Genomic DNA, 21,976 nt, shown 5'->3' on the forward strand with positions numbered 1-21,976 from the left:
GTAACAATCTACTCCCTTCTCTTTCCTGACTGTCTAGTTTCTATGGCGATGGCGTGACTGGTTCCCAGCTATGTTATTTGGCTTAGTACAGCTGGTTGGGCCATCATTATCCCCTACGCCGATAGTGGTGCTGTATTTGCATTCACCCACACCCTTGCCATCTATTTACTATCTGTGGTCCATTGCTGCCTGTGATTGCAATGTGAGCCAAGGTGTTCTTGATGGGTCATCCTCACCTTCCATCACGATCTGTGGTCATTCTTTAGTATAATTCTAGGTTGTCTTTCAATTGGTAAGGATATGTTGTAGATTGGTATATCCCTTCCGAAAAACAAAATGCAATACTCCGCAGTGACCACTGGATGTCGGACCTATGCACAGCATGTGAATCTAAGCAGATACAACCATCAGAAATGCTTTTACGGTAAGTAATGCATTGTCATATCCCTTCTGTTGAGGGTCGAAGGCATAGGGGGATAGGTTTCCTCTTAGCATTGTTCCGCTGTGCATTGCCCCTATAGGCATTCTTTCTAGTTATGGGATGAAGAACCAGGATTTGAGGAGTTTCCTGAATTGTAAGTGATCTCTTGTGTTACGTATGTTCTTTGGTAGTTCGTTCCAGGTTTTTGGTGAGAGAAAGAGGAACCGCAGAGTTTTCTTTTGATGTATGGTTTTGGTTCCAAACTGATGTCACTACTGGATCTGAGTGGCCTTGTTGTGCAATGTACGTTTATCTTACTTCTAAGGAACTCTGCAACTTGGTTGTGGATTGCTCTGTGCATTATGCACATTGATTTGAACTTGATTCGCTGTTTGAGTAGCCAGTGTCTGGCCGTTGCATTTTGCATGCATTGGAGTTTTTTAGAAGTCTTTCAGGCATGCCTAGATATAAGCTATTAGCCTAGTCTAATCTGGACATAACGTGAGCGATGATAGTTTTGTTGGTGAATGACAGGAAGGGTAGGCTTCTTTTTACCGCTTGTTATGGTGAATTCTCAGAAATGTTCTAATTCCTCTCTACCTTAGACACCGAGCAACTTTGCTGGATTTTGAGGACTTGAATTTTGAACCTGGAGACAGTGAGACTGCGTTCGCAGCTGCATTAAAACACCCAAGGGTGCCATTTTTGTCAAAATGGCGCTGGTCTTTTTTGTCGCCATTTCTTTGTGGAAGGGTCCGTCTTGAAATTTACTGTGTGCCAAACCAGGTTTGGTCCCTTTGTTCATTTTGCCTTTGGCAGGATTCATGAGTGAAGCCCGCCTCTGGCTCCAGGGTATCTTGGGGGGGGGGGGGGGGGGCAGAAAGCAAGGGTGGTGCCCGAAACTCCTGTGCTAGTCACCTACGAGACAGGAATGCACTCTTAGGTGATTGGCTGGCTGGCTGGCTGGCTGGCTGGCTGTCCGGCAAGGACAGCCACCCTGCTGGGTGACAAGTAAGCTGGAATGAATGGGAGAAACCTGCATAAAGTGCGAGGCTTTTTGGCTTGGAGGGCAGAGTCAACCACTGGACGAAGGAATCCGAAGAAGAGCTTGAAGAGGACGCCTGCTGCAACTCCTGGACCTTTGGTTTGCCCGGTGAAGCTCTGCTGAAACTCCACATTCGTATCGACAGAAGAGCCCCTGCCAGGACGACTTCTCCCTTTTGAGTTAGTGGGACCAATCAAATCAAAAGTAAGCCACCGGGACATCCTTTTGGAGCTGGTTGAAATTCCACTGCAGTTGAAGTATTATGGATAAGTGTATAACTGGTCTTCACATATTGACAAGATTTGGTTCTTTACACAATTAGATCTTGAAATTCTGTATCCTAAATTAGTGAGATTGTTACGATGGAAGTGTAATGGGAACATAACGATTGAACACAGTTCAGATGACATATCTATGACTTAACACTTCATAAGGATAGAAACCCTGTTTGGCCAAACCTTAATGCAATCACAGAAAGTTTACCACTCATCGACATCGAGCACGTCCACTACGTGACTACGTCGCTAGTAATGAGGGCAACTAATAGAGGCCTAATAAACCTCTACACGTGTGTGTATAAAACATCTCAGAAATAAACTAGGTGAAACAAACTATGACCCTAATAACCGAATATCTAGTACTGATTATTTAATCTTCAGATGGTTTTTAGTAAACAGATTTTTATCGTCATGACGTCACTCACGTCTCATACATGTCATTTAAAATCGCAGCATCATCTGTGTCTGTCTTTATCAATCTACATCCTTGACAAAAATCACAGGTAATGTCCTTTTAGAATAACTGTATTGGCCTACAATCATATTACATGTTTTCTCTTTATATATAAAACCTTTACGAGAATAGGGAAAACGTCCTCCAGAATCATTTTTACATTTTCCTTAGAACCACAGGTACTTTTAAGGATGAGCACATAACACCATTCCCGAGTTTATTAATAACAGGACATATTCCGAATACAATACTTGTAGTCCCTAACAAACATACAAAATGTTATTTACCTTTGTGACGTCATGCACGTTACAACGTAATGACGTCACTAGAAATCACCGCAATATAAGCGGTCAATTCACTTTGCCACATCTCTTCCGGTCTTCTTGTCAGATTGATTCCAAGCACAGGACTGCTTCAAGTAAGTGTATCTCTAACCCTGATTGATCAGAGGCACTCTTTGCTCCGTCTCAACAAATTGGCCTAAAAATACCCATATACATGCTCAGAGCACCATATAAAGTCTTCTGACTACTTCTACTGATGACAGAGCCTTGATCTGGAGCTATAACATTTCCACGAAAAAGTCTACATCCATGGTAGGATCTATTTGCCTTCATTTAACATAACCAAGCACATAATGTCAGTGTAGTAATGGAATACTCTGATTTGACCATCTTATAGAAATACCAGCATGGGACAGCTCTGGAAATAGACTCTGGTTTGTTGATCAGCACCCTTTGAATCAGAAGAGTCGTCATAATCCTAAATGAGAGCTTTTTTTAGCCCTCAGGGGTAAAATGAACAACCATTGTTTTCAAAAAATACCCCAGGCGGTATGCATATTTGTAACCATGGGATTTAACAAATTATTTGCATTCCAAACCATTGGTTTCTGAATAATATGCGTTACTAATACACAGAATTGTAGTTGAAATAGGAAAAACTATCTACCACGAATATGTTATGTTAAAAGCATTTATGTAAGCGCACGTACACCCGAAGACATCTTGGCACTGAAGGTGAAGTAAGGAACTTATAGGGCCACTAAAAAAAAGCAGAGTTTTCAATCTTTGCCGAAAGGCCAGATGATCAGATATATCTCGCAATGAGATAGGAAGGCGATTCCATGCTTCAGCAGCGGCAACAGAGAAGGCGCAGCCACCCCTACGGGCTTACCTGAACTGAGGAACAGTGAGCCAGCGGGCGGTGAGAGAACGAAGGGTGCGGGTGGGTTGATAGGGAGTGAATTTGCTTTGCAAATATTCTGCCCCCTTTCCATACAAGGCTCGGTGGACCATGCACATAGACTTGAACAAGATCCGTTGGGGTAACGGGAAGCCAATGGAGTTGTCTCAGTATGGGTTTCATATGAGCTCCAAAAGGTGGACGGATAATGGAGCCAGCAGCAGCATTCTGGAGTAGCTGCAAACGCCCGATGAGATAACTGGGTTGGTACCAGATATAGTGAGTTGCAGTAGTCCAGAATGCTGAGGACCAAAGCTCCAACTACAGGTGCCTGACTGGCCTTAAGAATGAAGGGGAGGACTTTCCAAAGGACCCTAAGTTTAAAATGGCCCGATTTACAAACTGCTCCCACCTGTTCATGCATAGTCAGGGTAGCTGAGAAACGTACTCAGATACCCAGCTCTTCCAGGCACTTTTTTAGCCTATTGGCTGTTTGTTTTGCCAGGTCCAAATGGACCAATATCTGGGTGTCATCCGCGTAAGAGTAAAAGCGAAACCCATGAGATTTAATCAGAAACAGTAAGTATCTTCTGTAGATATTGAACAAGATGGGGGGGGGGGGGGGGGGAGTGCCGATCCCTGAGGAACACAACAGGATAAGAGGGACTGGGGCAGAGCAGAAAGGAGGAAACACTGACTGAGAGCGACCGGTCAGAAAAGTTGTGAACCATTCCAGAACCTGGCCAGAGATACCGGCTTCAAAAAGACGGATGATCAGAAGTGAGTGATCGATGGTGCCGAAAGCAGCTGACCGATCTAGAGTAGGACTGCTCCGACACCGCCCTGATCAACCAGACACACAAGGTCATCCATCACCGAGTTAAGAACTGATTCAGTACCTCTACCCGGCCGTAAGACTGATTGGAATACATCAAGGAACTGAGTGGATTCCAAGAAAGTAGAAAGCAGTGGGGATACCAGTGCCTCCAAAACCTTCATCAGGAAAGGCAGAAGGGAAATCTGGCGATAGTTCGCCAACACTTCAGGGTCCAGAGAGGGCTTCTTGAGCAAGGGAATTACCAATGCATGTTTAAGAGAATCTGGGATAGTTCCTGTAGTAAATGAGTCATTGACAGCTGACGTAATATGGTCCATCAGGTCAGTGGATGTTTCTTGTAAAAGAGCAAGTGGTATAGCATCTGTAGGAGATGCAGATTTAAGTTTATGGATTGCAGATAAAACTTCTGTATTGGAAAAAAGGGGGAAGGACGACCAACAGCCTTTAGTTGAAGGAGGCTTCACAAAAGCTGGGGCAGCCACAATGGCAGCAGCCTCAGTCTTGATATTTTCTCGGATAGTAAATTATTTTGAGAAAAAGGTGGAAATGGAATCACAAAGCTCTTGGGAGGGTGGGACTACATCTTGAGGTACTTTTGGTGTAGAAAGGGACTGTGCCAAGTTAAATAGCGCCTTATTTTTAATGGCCTCCTCCACTGTGTGGGCGAAATATGCTTTTTTAGCATTGATCACTTCTCTGAGATAGGCAGCAAGTGTGTTACGATAACACATTTTAGAGTTGGGGGAGTAATGCCTGCGCCACTTTCTGTCTTGCCTACACTGGAGTTTGCTGTCCTTGAGTTTTTGTGAACACCAAGGCTCAGGTGGACAACTGAGTTGTTGACATAGTTTATAGGGTGCTAGAGCATCCGCCATGGCAGTGAAAGCCTCCTGTAATGTGGTTAGGGAGCAGCACTCCAGAGTTGGAGTGAGACTGAAGCATATTGATAAGTTTAGGGACAGGTTTCCAGCTACGCTTGCGAATTGCAGGCTTTACTATGGCAGTAGGAGGGGCTGATAAAGGAATGGAAAAAGGCACCAAAAAATGGTCCGACCGAATAAGCGGTATAGGTCTAACAAAATTAACATAGGAGGAGGAAGCAAAGATTAAATCTAAAGTATTACTGCTCCTGTGGGTGGGGACGAGGACCACTTGAGGGAGGCCCTGGTCAGTCATCGGCAGGGTAAATTTAGCAACCAATTTGGCCGTAGTGGGATTAATGGGCAGATTGAAATCTCCCATGGTGATTAAATCGGAATATTTGGTTTGAAGTTCCATCACAAATGCCGGGAATTCGGTATAGAATAGATTATCAGGTCCAGGGGGTCGATAGACCAGCAAAACAGTAAGAGTGCAAGTAGGAGAGATAAAAATGCGGCTCAGAATGCATTCTATTTTTAAGGAGTGCTTAGGAATCGTAGTGATGACCTTATATTTGGTCTTATAGATTAAAGCAACTCCACCACCAGGGTGGATAGTGGCACGATCCTCATGAAAGTGTAGGTTTCAGGCAGAGACTGAACAATCGCTGGTCCAGAGGTCTCTCTGAGCCAGGTTTCAGTAAGGAAAAGGGGATCAAGATCCTTACTGGACAGAAGGTCATGGCAGTGCGGATGATGAGCAACCAAAGAACATGTGCAGAATGCATTGCAGTGAGGCTGAAGGTGCTACCTTCCTAGTAGTGGACACATTCAGAAAACCTGTAGGCCATGTGGTGTTAGCTGAGGCATAAGATAAGTGTTACGTAGGGTCCAGCCCGCTATATCGCGTGTTCCAATTGGCTGCGGTGCCTCCTGCTCCCTCTATGCACGGACGGGCACAGACTGGCTTGCCTTAAGCGCGCCTTTGGCGTGCCCGCTGCGCCGACAGTACGACTGGCACATAAATGCCGCAGTGTGGAGGGAAGGGAGGCTAGACCCACCACCTCAATGAAAGCAGAAGGAGGACTGCACAAGGAGCTGTGTCCTGAACGAGGAACTCTGATGCAGTGAATAACAATGCATGCGGCGTGGCTGAAGTGCCTAACAGCTGGTGGCTCAATAAATGTTGTAGAATTTAGCAGCAATGAGTACAAAATGTCTGACACTGTTTTCATAGGAGACCTAGGTCAGCAGTTTTATATGCGATGCAACATAGATTTTAAAACGCTGAATGATATGTAAATGTCAAATATGCTAATTGATTGGTTTTTTGGAAATTGGAACTTTTGGTACAGACCACATGATCTATAATGGGGGTCTTTTTAAATCATGATTTGACATGATCACTTAAAACATTTTCTAAACAACTCTTTGCGAGGGGTTAAGATGCATGAAAAAGTTAATATGTAAATATAAAACTTTATTGATGTAATGATGTCAAAAACTCAATGGTAATTGAAATTTGTTTGATTTCTCTAGATTTGTGAAATGATTTGACCCTGAAGAGAACTTTTCTCAAACGCGTTAGGCCAGACAACTTGTTTTAATACATTGTTCGAAATTACAACCTATTGGTGAAGTGTACTAATTATGAAACTGTTTGTACTCTTGAAATACAATATTTTATACATTTGAAATACTACTTTCAACAAAAATTCCAGATTGTTTGTTTGCCTTGTTTACTCAGTCATTGAAAGTGTGCAGGGGATGGGAATTCCCCAATTGGGAACTACTTTGTTCTTGTCCAGGTTACAACCCATATGCCATGGTTGATTTTCTTCTCCTCTGCACCTCCTACCATCCCAAATCAATGGGTTGGAGAGGTTTAATAGAACTATGAAGAGCATGATTGGTGGTTTAGAGTAATCCCTTAGAAGAAAGTGGGACCTTCTACTGCCATGCCTACTCTTTGCTTAGGGAAGTCCCTCAATAAGGGGTTGGTTTCAGCCCCTTTGAACTCCTCTAGGTTCATCCGATTAGAGGTCCATTGGCCCTATTCAAGGAAGGGTTGCAGAGTGCTCCTTCCGTCAAGCCAGAGAGTCAATGACTGTTGGGGTCTCAGAAGGAGAGTGACACAAATGATGACAGAAGCTTCTGATAACTTGAAAGCAGGTCAGTCTCTGGTTAAACATTGGCATGACTAGAAGGCCAACATCGTGGCATTCACTCCAGACCAGCTAGTTCCAGTTATGGTACCTACAAGGCAGGGGGCCTTACAGGACAAATGGATTGGACCCTTCAAGGTTGTGGGCAAACTTGGAGAGGTCAATTACTTAATGGACTTGGGCAATCCCAAGGAGGCCCCTAGGGTCTTCCACACTAACGGCCTAAAGGCATATGTATTGAGAACTGGGAGCTTTGCTCTTAGCATCTGATGAGGAGGAGGAGCCTTTAGATGGCAAAATAGGCAGTGATCTCTCTGCACTCCTCCTGTTGCAGAGTCAGATCAGAAAAGTTCTGTTAAATCAGTTTGCCTCTCTGTTTTCACTGACACCACGCTTGACCTCTGGGGTCAGCATGATCTACTCACTGGTGACTGCCTCCCTGTCAAAAGCAGGGGTGCAGAATGACAGATGACGTAAGGACCCACATAAAGGAAGAGGTCAAGATGCTTGATCTTGGGGTAATAGAGCCATCTACAAGTCCATGGGCTAGTCCAGTTGTGCTGGTGCCAAAGGCAGCATCCAAGGACTTGAGATTCTCTGTGGACTATAGAGTTCTAAATAGTCACCACGACCGATGCCCATCCTTTACCTAGGACAGATGAATGGTGGATAAACTTGGTTCAGCCAAGTACCTCAGTACATTTGAGCTAACCTTGGGCTATTGGCAAATACCTCTGACAGACCATGCCAAGGAGAAAAATGCATTTTCCACCCCAGGAGGCCTCTGTCAGTTTAAGGTTATGCCTTTTGCGCTCAGAAATGCACCTACTACATTCCAAAGGATGGTCAATCATGTTCTGAAAGGGATGGAGGACTTCTATGTGGCATACTTCAATGACATTGCAGTGTTCAACTCCACTTTGGAAGAGCATCTTGACCCCCTCGGATATGTTTTGCAGACTCTTGAGCAGGCCCATCTGACCATAAAGGCAAGCAAATGTCAAAGTATAGTGGTCTACCGTGGACATGAGGTAGGAGGAGGTGAAATAAGACCATTGCCTAGCAAAGTACACGCTGTACAAGACTGGGCCACCCCTACTGCTCAAACCCAGGTGAGAGCCTTTCTAGGTCTCACTGGTTACTGTAGGAACTTCATTGAGGACTATGGGACCATAGGGTCTCCCTTGAATGTGAGCTCTTCATCCAAATTCCCCACAAATCTTAGGTGGAATGAGGAGTGCACTAAGGTATTTTGAGGACTTACGAAAGCCTTTTGTCAAGCTCCAGTCTTAAGAGCTCCTGACTACAACCAATCCTTTATTGTACAAACTGATGCTTCAAATACAGGAATGGGTGCAGTTCTGAGTCAGCTGGATGAGAAAAGCAGGGAACACCCTATCTTCTTCATCAGTAGGAAACCAAAAGACTGCAACAAGGAGGGCAACAACTGAAAGAGAATGTTTTGCAATTATGTGGTCTTTGTAGAAGTTTATACAATACTTGTATGGATATTCTTTTGTGACTCAAACCGACCACCAACCCTTGAGATGGTTGATGCAGATGAAGAGGGAGAATCCTAAATTAAGATTGTCAATCAGCCTTCAGGGGTTTGATTTCACCATAGAACACAGTTCAGAGTGTAATCGCCAATATGCTGATGGTCTCTCCAGAAAGTATGACCGACTGGAGTAAGGATATTCATCCAGGGGTGTATTGAATGCCCCGCCCTTAGTCTAGGGAGGCCGGGGGTGGAGGTGTGGGGGTGGGGGGGGGTTGGAGTGTTGAGGAGAATTCTCAGAAATGTGCTATTTCCCTTCTAATTGGAGACCCCCCCCCCAGCTATTTTTGCTAGATTATAGGACTTTTAATTTCTAACCTGGAGAGAGCGAGACCCTTTTCCCACTCATGTATTTTTCTGTGATTTGGACTTGTTTTCCTTTGAATTTGGAGTCTGACAAACTCCATAGGTATCATCTTTACATTTTGAGACACAGCGCCTTCAGTGCAGTGGCACATAGGAAGTCTTATATTTCCCAAAGGTTTAAATACCTTCTCTTGGTGAAACTGTTTCCAAGAGCAGTAAAGGGAAATTGACTTTACATACATTTTGTATCTTTCTAGACCCTGCCCCACCATCTTGCAATAGGGTGCTGGAGGGGTTACTTAGTATCCACTTTGTCTAGTTTCTCATGTAACATTTTTATGTTGCCCTTCCTACAATCAATGGCTGGTTGCAGTAGTTTACTTTTTCCTACCATTGTGTGTTTCTACTGCGGGCTGCAATTGCAGCTGCAGTACAGCACCCATGGGTGCCCATTTTGTCAAAATGGCTGGTAGTCTTTCTTCGCCGTTTCTTGTTGGAAAGGTCCTCCTTGAGATTTACTCTGCGCACCAAACCAGGTTTGGTCCCTTTGTTCGTTTTGGCCTCCTTCACCCCCATACTACCTTGAATTAGTTTATGGACCAATATGAATGGGCAAGTAATAAGGATATTCCTGCAGATTTCTTGACTTTCACATGCGACACCCCTGATTGCTAATCCCCAATTAAAGGGATGTGGTTTATCCATCACTTCCTCCTTTGGACTGCTTATGAGACATAAGTCAATTATATTTTGCTCAGGTGAAGTAAGGTCTTTGCAAATGGAGCAAGAATGTTTTTCAGTGGGTAGTAGCATCACTTGGATGTATGACACAAGGGTTTACTTTGGTTCCAGTTTGCATTGTTGGCTGAAGAATTAACAACATAGGAGTTAAAGCACATTCAATAAAGTAAACATGCCCGTTCTAGAAGTGTACAGCTTAGTTTGCCTTATGGTTTTGGGTGGTCATATCTATAGTGGAATGAAATCGAAACTATGCTGTTTGTCACTGAATTCATGAACAAGAATGTGTTGATATTTGCATTGTATCTGCGTTCTCTCAATTTTCACTTACAACAAATTTCAACTGAAAAGCTTTGTCAGACTTTCGGATGGGATTTTGAGCCATTGTGCCTCATCCGTTCTCCTTTCATGGTAGAAAAAAAACTGTATTTTAGTCAAACTATACTAAAGTAGGGTCCTCTCCCTCAACGTTTTTTTTGCTGGAAAGATGCGCTCACTAGGCTGTTTATCATGTGATTGGATTTACTTTGATTACTCTTACCCTTCTGTCTTCTTCCTTAATTAGGAGAGGGAAGGGGAAATTATATCTTTCTACCAAGAATGTGCTTTTGCACTGAGGCAAAATATACACCATTTTCTATAGCAGAGAGTATGCTTGATAGCTCAAATGCATTGTTTGCTTTGCTGACTAAAGGCTATTTTTATTTGCAATTGTAGATGCTTGCCTAGCGCTATTGCTGCTTTGCAGCCACTCTAGTGCTTGGAGCAGGATAGGCTACATAATCCAGTGTCCAGGCTGTTGGTGCTTTGCCACCCATTGGTGGTTGGCAGCAGTGAAAATGTACATGTTCAAACCTCTGAATTCGAGCTTAAGGTAATTGATTTCAAAGGATTTTGCCTTGTATGGATTGACTTCTGGACAAACTGTTTGCACTTTGCAGTTTCTATGGCTAATCTATTTTGTCTAATTGCCCTTGGTTGTCTGCTTGACCTTTAGTGACCTGGTGAGCTTAGTAAAATAACCAAGGTACCTTCCACAGACTTAGACATATAAACGTGTCAGCTCCCAGCTATACATAGGTAATTATGGGTGTCCAGCATTCGAGTAACCAAGGCACAAATCTAGAAAGCCCACGTACGGTGAGACCTGAGTTAATTGGAGTACAGGCTGTGAGTAAACTGATCTGTTTTGCCCTCTTGTCTTCATAAGGTTATATGCACGTAAAGTCCTAGCACTATCTCCCTTGCCTAGCCTTGAACAGTGTTTCTGGTCAGGTGTCCTCCCCTGGGTTTCCCCTAAAACGGTTGGATTGGGAAGAAGGTCTGTAATGAACTGTCCTTGTGTTCTTATTGTATTTAGGAAAAGTTACAAGTTACTTATAGGCTCAAGTTAATACTCAATTAACATTCTAAAGACACCCTTTGCCTCCTGAAAAGGCGTATATTGTAATATGCCACTTTTCCATCTAGAGAAGGATTCCTTTAGAATAGTACCTTATTTATAAGGCTTTGTATGGTGTTTCTAACTCCCTTTTCAGCCTATTGGTTTTCTATTGGCTACTTACCTGGTTCTAATTTGTATTTACTTTTCTTCTACTAAAGTTACAGTATTCTGGAAACTGCTTTGAACTGTATTTTTTAAATGAAGTGTTGGAGCTCTTAACGCAGCACACCTAGTTGAATGTTTATATAATGGTAGTGAATGTTTAGTGTTACTTAGGTGGTGTTTTTCATTGCTAAGAATAAATAACTTTTTTTGTAACATCTTTTTATTAGCTTTAGAATAACGGTCGCTTAAAATCAAATACAGATGCATGCATAGTTATGAGAAAAGAACTTCAGACACGTTTCTAGTTCGGGATAGGTAGAGTCCATCAATTTTTGCACCTTGACCTTTTCTGAGGTCTCCTTCGCCCACCCTCCCTCCAGGTTGATCTCTCCATGCTCAGTCTCAACAGGCTCATAAACTATTTCCCCAACAACTAACCCCCCTACCCCCTAAACTGAGTTGCTTCCATATGGCGCTGGCAGGCAAGTTGTCCGTGGTGTGGAGTGGAGCCGCAGAATGATGGTGTTCATAGTGGTTGCGTGTGTCCTTCATAAGCCATGCCTTCCCAAATTGCTGGTGTTTCCCTCATTAGCCTTTCATTTCGCTAGATGTATGGATCAGTTCTCTGAATTTCTGAGCTCTTGTGGGGTTGGGAGACTGATGTCGCAACAGGGCAGCCGTTTCCATTCAGCAAGTTTTGTCTAAAAGTGCTTTTCGTGCTGCCGGGGGCGGGGGAGTTTTTGCCTTCCAATGAATGACAAGAAGCTTGCGTGACGAGAACAGAATTATGTTCCTAAGTTTGCGTGGGAGCCCCTCTTCATGCAGTCCGTCGGCTTCGGCTCCAAGGAGCATCACTTCAGGAGTAATTTCAGCTGTGGCCCCTGCAATGTCGTTTAGTAGTTTGTGGACTTCCCTCTAGTATGGGATGATCCTAGGACAGTGCCATACTATGTCTGAAAGTGCCTGCGGCTCCACATCCCCGCCAGCATTCGTCTGTGCAAGTTATCCCCACCTGGTGAAGTATGGTGGGAGTGCGATACAGTCTCTGTAGTATTTTGTATTGGACCTCCATGGTTCTCTGGTTTGAGACAAGAGGTATGTCAGCGAAGTATTGCCTGAGGTCTGCTTCTTCGATAAGAGTACTTGGATCCTCTGACCGGATGCGTGCAAGTGTGTGGATACGATCAAGATTCTGCGGGGCCGTCATTAGAATGTGCGGAGGTGTGGGTGGGTGCCGATGTGTTACCCCATCACTGTCTTGCAGGGGGCCGGAACTGTGGGTGGGTGCAGTATGGCCCCATGTCGTAGTATCGCATCGCGGCGCAGATTGAATGATATGTTAACCAGTCGCCTTTGTTCAGACCAAGTAATGCGCGTGCGTCTTTGAACGCCAGCAGTGCCCTTCTCTTCCCCCCCTTCGCATATGTCCATGATTCTAGTGTGGTCCCAGAGGTGGTCCTGATTTCGGTGTATTTTGTGTTTCGTGCCGAAGTGTAATGTTGCCCTGATGCTGGGCCATGGGGGTACGTGCTTCGTTTGGATCCCTTGCGCTGATCTAAGCTTGTGCCACTGGGCTAATGTTGGTCCGAGTATGGGGTGTTTCTTAATATTGCTCGGGAGCATGTCTAGAGTGGCGGCCATGATCTCAATCGGATTGAGGGGTTGCATAAGGGCAATTTCCATTGCCCTCCAGCTGGAATCGTCAGCTGCATTCAGCCATCGTTTGAGCCAGCACAACTGTGCCGCTTGCTGATGAGCCTTGAGCGAGGGTGCCGCCAGGCCCCCGTTTGCCTCAGAGGCCTGCTGGATCGATGAGCAAATTCTGGCTTTCTTCCCCTTCCATATAAACTTGGAAATTGCCTTATCTAGGACTTTCATGGATGCTGATGTAGGGCTGGTAGGGATCATCATGGCAACATACTGGGCTTGGGGAACGAGTTAATCTTCAGGGCCTTAATGCGCCCGGTGAGTGAAAGGTTTAAATTGTCCCATCTTTTAAGGTCTTGGCATATATCAGCTATCTCCTGCGGGTAATCTAGATCTGTTTTCAAATGAGGCGCTGATGTTAATGCCCAGATACTTTGTGGTGTGTTTGGAGGTGGAATGGGGCTACTCTGCCCGGGTCCCACAGGATGTCAGGTCGCAGTGACATGACCTTGGACTTAGACCAGTTTATAATGTACCCTGCCATTGGTCATGTCTGCAGTTGGAGTGCCCTAATGTGCGGGGGAGCTGTGGGGCCATTGCTGACATAGAGGAGCATGTCATCGGCGTAGAGGGACACACGATGCCCCCCCCACCCCCTGTATGATGCCCCGACCATCCCTTGTCTGTCCGTAGCTTTATCGCTATTGGTTCGATGGATAGGGTGTACAACAGCGGCGAGAGCGTGCATCCTTGGCGTGTGCCTCACTGGAGTTCAAAAGCTGGGGAGGTGATGCCGTTGCTTACTATGTCTGCTGTGGGGTTCCTGTTGAGCAATTTAATTAACACGACTAGGTATGGGGGTAAGCCCTATCTTGGGAGAACTTTGAATATAAATTCCCATTGGACCTTGTCAAAAGCCTTTTCGGCGTTGATTGCAAGTATGAGATCATCAGGTTCTCTGTCCCCCGCTACCATATGTAAAAGCCTTCTGACGTCAGAGTGCCTGTTCTGGATGAAACCAGTTTGGTCTTTGTGTATAATGCTCGGTAGGCTGATTTTGATGTGTTTGGCGAGACATTTAGCTAGGATTTTAGTGTCGGCGTTTATTAGCAAGATGGGCCTGTAGGAGCCACAGTGCTCCGGATCCCTTCCCGCCTTGTGGAATACTATATTTGCGCCGAGCACGGCTTGGGGTAGTCTACCGCATGCTGCTGCTTCTTTAAATACTTCTTCCAGCCATGGTGCTATCCCCTCTTCGAGCGATTTATATAAGTCAATTGGGAACCCATCGGGTCCAGCCAATTTCCCCGCAGATAGTGCGATTATAGCGTTTGAGATTTCTGCGGCCATGATTTGAGCCTCTGGGGGCGGCCTTGTGTTCCAGGGGGATTTTGGGGATCTGTATGCAGTTGAGAAATTTATCGATCCCTTGGGTTGTAGAGGCATCTGCTGCAGTATACAATTCTTTGTAGAATTCTGCGAATCGTGCGTTAATATGGTCGTCCCCGCCAGGATCTCCCCTTTATTTTTGATAGAGACCATCATTTGCGCCCCCTGCCTTTGTTTCAGGGCCAGGGCCATAAGCCTAAGGGGTTTGTCGTTTTCCAAATAGTATGTTTGGGACCAGCTTGTGTATGATTGTTGGGCACTGTCGGCCGTCAATTGGCTGTTTTTTTTTGGTTTTTTTTTTTGCATAGCCTATTCAATTGTGGTAGGAGCAGTTTGTTACTAGCCTTCTTATGCGCTATCTGAACCACAGCCAATTCGGTCATCAGACGCTTAATTTCCTCCCCCCATATTTGTGCGACCAACGTGAAATGCATTGTCCCCGCATAAAGACCTTGAATTGAGTCCCAGCATCTATGGGTTGTATATTGCTAGTTTGTTCTCCTCCCAGAAGCGCTCTGAATCCTCCACTAGTCCCACCAGGTCGGGGTATTGGAAGCATCCTCCGGTTTAATCTCCAAGAGGTGGGTTTGCGTGCTACTCCGGGAGGTTAATCCGTAGATGGACCGGGACATATCCGAGAGGGTGGAAGGGAGTATGTCACAGTCGGCAACTAGGTATATAAAGTTTGCGGGTATCAGCCAATAGTCTAGTCGGGAGTAGCTGTCGTGAGGGTGCGAGTAGAATGTGAAGTCTTGTTTTTGTCCATGCATTATGCGCCAAATGTCGATTAGTCGCAGGTCTTGCATTAATGATTGATGCGCTGCCCGATTCTTTAGTGTGTTAGAGCAGCCTGGTGTATTGCCTTGTTGGTTCAGCGTCTGATCTAGGGTCATGTTGAGGTCCCCAACGATGAGTAAGATGTTGCTCAAATACTGTGCGCAAGACGCAAACGTACAGGAGAAGGAAGGGGCACCTGGTGCGGGGGGGGGGGATCATATATGTTGAGAAGTGACTGTTGATTTATCAGACCTTGTTCTAGACTATATCTCCCTTTATCTGCAAGGGTGAATTTCGTCTGGAATGGAATCCTTTTATTGATTAGTATGGATACCCCTCGTTTACCATGCTGCTGAGAGTGAAATGCGGTCCCCACCCAGCCACGCTATAGTTTCCCAGATTCTATGGTCTCCAAGTGTGTATCCTGGAGGAAAATGATGTCCCCCTGAGCATCTTGCATGCAGTATAGCATTCTTTTGCGTTTGATGGGATGGCCAAGGCCTTGGATATTATGTTTTACTAAATTGATTGTGAGGGCCACGTCCATTGTATGAGTGCATGTGTAAGCATGTTAGCATTCACTTGTTGCAACAGCCACTGGATTGTGATGATCGTGCCAACCTTCGGGGCCAGACATCTGTGCCTTCGCCTGTGTACTTGCAACCCTTCCTTAGAAGGACTCCAACATGTGCCCGTAATAACCCTAACTCTAACTGTTTGTTTTAAACGTTGGGGGGAGCTAGCCTCTCAGCCCCCCTCCACCCCCCAACATGCATTAGTGCCCGGCAATTGGGCCGAGGGGGGGTGGTGGTGTCACCCGGTTCCCCATCCCCTATCACCACACCTGCTTTCGGGTGATGTGTGTCCGCCTGATGCTCCTTTCCCGGTTGCTCTTGTCACCGGCGATCAGGAGCATCGTCATCTGATTGAAAGTTGAGTTGACTGGTTTTGTCAGAAATGAAGAGAAAAAAGGGGTTAGGCGCGCCTACTGCATGAATCCAGGAGTTAAACGTGTGTGCAAGACCCGCCCATGCTGAGGCACAGGCGAGTATTGCTGTACATATGCTTCTTTGTTGCTTTATCCCTGCCAGTACGGCCTCTGTGTCTGGAGCTTTCAGCGCCTGGGCTCCTATCCCTTTGGATGTCGGCCATTTTTTTTTCTTCCGCCATTTCCCACTGAAATGGGGTACGTCTTGGCCGGGGTGGAAACGTTGTTCTGGGTGTTGTATATCAGATGTGGGTCGCACATAGGCGGAGGTGATTATATCGCGCTGTTGCAGGAAGCGCCATGCTGCTTCTGGGTCATCGAAGCTATGCCATTGCTTTCCATGTTGGACACACCACGTCGCTGGGAATTTCAGATGGTGTATGTCCTGGGCTTTCAGGGCTTCGAAAATCAGGTTGAACTCCCTTTTCTTTGATACTTCAACGGAATAGTCATTAAAGATGCGGATGTCGCTAGCGCCTAATTCGACTGGGCTCGCCGCCCTGTATGCCTTAATCAGCATTTTGTGCTGGAAGTTGAGGAGGTGCATGGTTATGGGCCTCGGGTGTTGTCCTGGGAGTGGTTTTGGAATTGGGGCCCTGTGCACTCGCTCTATGATGAGCTCCTGGGGATTTTCTATTTTGAGGACATTGCGTAAGAAGTCTTGGATGAATGATTCCAGAGTCGCCTCCTCTGCATTTTCGGAAGACCCACCATCGGTAGATTGTTCCGGCGAGACCGATTTTCTTGGTCAACAATCTTCTCCCCTAGCCTCTGAACCTCCCTGATGACCCCATCCAGCTGATTCTCGGTCGCTGTCTGGTTGTCTTCGACTGCGCTTATCCGCTGTTAACTGTCGGTTATGCGCTCTGCCTGAGCCGCCCCCCCCCCCCCCCTTTCCTTCTTACTTGTAGGCCGGTCCATTGACTCCACTGCTCCTGTCTGTCTCCCGGGACCACGTGGGCTCTGGCAGTGGTGGTTCTCTTTCTCTATAGCCCAGGTCTGCCTTCCTCTCTGGCCACGGCCCCCCCACCCCAGATCGTGTGCGGTGGTGCTGGCTGCCGGTGAGCGGTCGGGGGGGAGGGGGCCGAGGCTTGCAGCAATGAGCGGCGAAGTTTGCCAACATCTGCTCCGCCGGGAGCCGGGCTGCTGCGGAGCGATGTACACCGCGTTGGAGAGTCCCCCTCAGCTGCTATGTTGCCTTCCGGGGTGGGGGGAGCGGGGGCCGTAGCGATGTTAAGTTGGGCTCGCCTCCCTCTCCGGCTACGATCCCCTGCCCCAGATGGTGTGCGGAGGTGTTGGCTGCTGTGATGGGGTTTGGGGAGGAGGCTGAGGGGGCCGGAGGTCGCAGCGACAAGCGGCAGAGTCTGCCAACGTATGCTCCGCCGGGAGCCAGGCTGCTGCGGGGTGATGTTCACCGCGACGGCAAGTCCTCAGCTGTTATGTTGCCTTCCAGGGTGGGGGGGAGCTGAGGGCCATAGCGATGTTGGGGTGGGCGGTTGCAAGGAGTCAGCTGGCAGACAGGGTCTCATAATGCGGGCCGCGGGGAGTCACACTGACCACCTTGTCTAAAGGTTGCGCTGCTGTGCCTTCAGTCTCCACAACCCGGTTGCCCATGTCAGTTGGGAAAACATTTTTGGCTGGCTTTAGCCCGGGTTGCAGCTCCGGTGTGGATTCCTTGGTGCGGCTAGGGTTCAACAGCGCTCTGGCGCTTGCGGCTAGGTTCTTCTGGATCCTGCTGTGTTCGCTTCAGTTCCCCCCATTTCTGCAACTTTTTGTGCATCCAAACTCCGCACATACCGCGTCCTTGTCAACGATTGCTGCGGAGCTCCTCTAGAGCGCGGCCATCTTGCGCCACCGATCAGCAACACCCCCAGAATAAATAACTATTATAAATTCTGCCTAACTTTTAATAAGTGTGCTCTGTGTCTACTTAACTGAACCCATCACCACTCACACCCCATTCTCAGTTTAAGCCTTGCTGTTCAGGTACACTACCACCCAAATTGTTTGGCTAGACATTAGTGTGTCCCTGTGTTTCAGAATAGGGTGGCCTATCAATCTGTCCACGTGACTGACTCTGAAAATCCATTTGAACTCCCTTGAACATCGGCGAGTTGGTGTATTGAGGCCATTTGTGACCTTTTATATTAACAAATACTTTACAGTGAGGTCTTTGATATGCTACCCTACACCCAAAACGCAAATGCAAATTATTTGTGCCTTTTTTAATCTTCCAAATTACTGAGTACCTAGATTTCATAGCTTCTAGTCACTTAATACCAGCATTCACTTAAGTGTTCAGAGATTCTCTCATCCGATGCTGGGGATATTGTAGCAAGCTTGTGAATGTATTCTGTGGAACTGTTGCAGGCAAGTAACATTTTGTTATTCCTGATGCCTTATAGCTCCAAGCCATGTATTGGCTCAGATGTTATATTCTCAGCGATTACTAAACAGTGGCTTAGCCTGCATGCTTTGTTTCATCTGCCCACTGAATCAGGTTCACATTTGTGCTGGGCTGACCATGGTACTTGAAGACAGTTAAAACCCTAATGCTCACCACATATGGTGCACGCCAAGCCATAAATTCTGGAAGCTGCTTGTGGGTACTATGGATCCTCTTGATGCTGCATCTTCTGTGCTGTAGAATATTTTGCTTTTTCTCCCTTAGTGCATTTTGTGTTCATGGCACATTCCCATTAGCCTGCAATTTCTATAACGCACCTTTTTCTGATTATCTGACTTATCTTTTTGTCATGCTTAGACACAGACTTTTCCGTGAGCATTGTGTATGCGTACAAGGAAACTACATCAAAGATTTAAATATTTTGGGAAGAGATCTTTCAAAAACAATCATCATTGATAACTCACCGCAAGCCTTTGCATACCAGGTAAGCTCCACATGGAGAACTACTAGGTTGTCTATTAAGGAGTGAATGCATTTGTGACTTAATTAGTACAAGTCATTAAATATAGTGTCTTCTGCTTTTACTATGTTCTTAGGCTTTCCTGGTCACCGACCTTCACACGCCTGCAAATGTGCTAGCGGTGGGCTTGTGGAACAAAGCAGCTCTTGCCTAGCAACGATCAAATTAGATTTGGGGGTCGGGGTTGTATTAGGGTGCCTTCTGGGACCATGCACACCACTCAAGCTCTACCCTACCTTGAAGTGGTCACAGGTTTCAGAAGTTGTTTATTCTATCTATAACCAAGTTAAGAGGTTACGGACCACCACCAGCATGTTAGTACAGTTCATATTTTGTATTACTAGAATATCTATGCGACACTATTGTGATTATTGAAATGCATGAATTTTAATTATCAAATCTGATTACTGGAAGAAAGTGACTCCGGAGCCTGGCCAAAATGCACATCAGAGCTAGAGCTTGCATGCGCAGAAGTTCTGTTACCTCAAATAGCCTTATGGTTGCCTAGCAAGAGATCCAATGAGACATGGTGAAAGACAATAGATGCTGCTTGCATGTGTACTCCTTAAGAGGAGAAACAAACTACTTTATTGCATTCCAGGATGCAGTGTACAACCAAGTGGCATTTGGACTCCACCTACCAGGGTAGGAGCACTTATGTCTAATAGTCTATCGGAGGATGCACTGCCTTTGCCCTGCTTAGATTTTAATTGGCATCTCTAGATATGATATGGCATTTATAACGCACCTATACACAATTGTTACAAGGCGCGACGAGGCAAGGGAGGTGTGACAGAGGGAAGACAGACAACTATCGTACTAGCCCAGGTGACGCTGAGATCGCGCAGGGGAAAAGTGCGGAGGGGGGGGGGGGCAGTGCAGTACATGGGACCGACAGTAAAATAAATGGAATAAATATTCACACATGGGTTATGGCTTCCACAAGGGAAGCTTTTGGACAAAATAATAGAAGATAAGGTTGATGCATAACTCAAACGTACTTGTAAATCACACCCCCTTTTGCCCCTGCATGTGGTTTTCCATTTTCTTCAGCATAAAAAATGGCCAAGTGTACCATGCAGATGTTATGCATGCAGAGCACAGCCCCACCTCATGCCCCAACCACCAGTCAACTGTTTGGCACGACCAGGTGCTTTTTAAGCATTCAAGTCTATTTTTACCTGCACCACCCCTTTATTTTCATTTTTACTAATTCCTTTGATGCTAGAATTCTCATTCTGTTTCGTGTGATAAAAGCAATTCATTGTCAGATTTGCATGCATAGTCTCTAGAGTGTGTGTCGTGACCACCTGTGAGATCTTTATCTTCTGCAGCGCTTTGTCGAGGAGGGTGCTTAATTAGTTTGGGGTGCTGGGACGTCTAATTCAAGAGACCTGTTCAGTGATTGAGAACATTCCCCAACAGCAAGTTCAATCCTTTCATTTTTTTCCACAGCATCCCTGCCCTGCGACTCCAACCTTTCTTCCATTGGCATTAACTGAGCACCCAGCTAATTTGACTTGTGTTGAACCTGGATGTTTGGAATGATTTACTTTTTTGCACTGTTCCCTCCATAGATTTGTATGGGACCGCAGTCCTTTTGCTTGTTTCGAACCCTGTCCTTGCTCTTCAGAAGTCTGTAAAGCCTTCTGCTTTACTTTCCTTGCCAGTTTTCTCATTCGTAGGGGGAAAACCTGCTAGTCCCTAAGACTACCATATGGAGAGACTTACTTGGTCTCTTTATGAATTCTTGGAATTTTACAATTTCACACATCATTGAAAGGTTGTCACGACCCGTGACCCAAAGCCCGACTGGCATGGTCACATGCCAGGTAGGGTGTTGACTCAAGGTTAACTTGGGGCCCCAAGGGCCTTGCACTATCCTCATGGACTCTCCTGGAGTCAGTCCTGGAGCCTTTGGCGCCAGGCTCAAGTTCAGATTGGAACACTGTTTTGAAGGGACTACTTTTTCACTGGAGGCCTGCAGCCAACATGGAGGCACCCACACAGCCTAGTTCCTAGAACCAGACTGTGCGATGCAGTGTTTTGGGTGTGGTAGCCTGGACTACTTTAGTAGAGGGCTATTTAAACCACACCTAAGTTACAGAACGTGCTTCGCGTTATATTGCAGCCAGCAGCGTGACGCTCATCTTGTCCAGAGACCAGAATCCGGCGATCCTTGAACAGCGGACCTGCAGAGGAGACAAAAGAACATCATTAGCAGTCTCTGCTTACCTGCAACTTTCCATCCGTCGATTATCCGTCTTCCTACTGCTCGCGGCCTTCCATCCAGTCGGCAGCATCATCGGGACAGCACGCACGCACCGGAACGAAGCACCTGGAGGGAGAGAGAAAGAAGGACAACGTTAAAACAGGTCACTCACGGCATTTACGGCAGTAATCACGAGAGCCTCACCTGGCTGGGCATTTCTTGGCCGGCTCCGCTCCAGAAATCTTCACACGCCCAGAAAGACCATCGCGACCTGAAAAGGAATAAAGAATACAGGTTAGCAAAAGACATTACCGCGCCGCACTTCGCGCTTAACCTACCATCCATCATACGCTTCTGTGTGCATCATCCTGGTAGGAGCCCGATCCAAGCTGCGCATCCACCAAACCTCTGCACCAAAGGGGGAACAAATAAGGAAAAGACATTAATCGCAAGAAAGGAAAGCAAGGGCATTGTAAGACTGCTATAACAAGACTTACCTCCTTAACACTTGAATGGGTTAGCACCAGTGAAGTTAACTCGGTCGCTCAATCCTGCAGAAAACAACGCGCCCCTGCACAGAAGGCAGGACGGAGAGCATGCAAGACATCACCACAAGGTGAGGAGTGGGCCATCAGA

The 21,976-nt window shown here is 46.2% G+C and overlaps 1 protein-coding gene across 2 annotated transcripts in view; it reads left to right on the forward strand.

Moving 5' to 3' along the window:
- Positions 1–21,976, forward strand: part of CTDSPL2 (CTD small phosphatase like 2) — an 896,843-nt gene that overhangs the window by 724,513 nt on the left and 150,354 nt on the right. For both annotated transcript variants that reach the window (XM_069624195.1, XM_069624196.1), the window contains one exon: positions 18,966–19,092. In XM_069624195.1, the coding sequence (XP_069480296.1) occupies positions 18,966–19,092 (127 nt within the window). The remainder of the gene's footprint in view (positions 1–18,965; positions 19,093–21,976) is intronic.

The sequence above is a fragment of the Ambystoma mexicanum genome, chromosome 11 (assembly GCF_040938575.1).
Source record: "Ambystoma mexicanum isolate Mex_15411 chromosome 11, UKY_AmexF1_1, whole genome shotgun sequence".
Lineage (NCBI taxonomy): Eukaryota > Metazoa > Chordata > Amphibia > Caudata > Ambystomatidae > Ambystoma > Ambystoma mexicanum.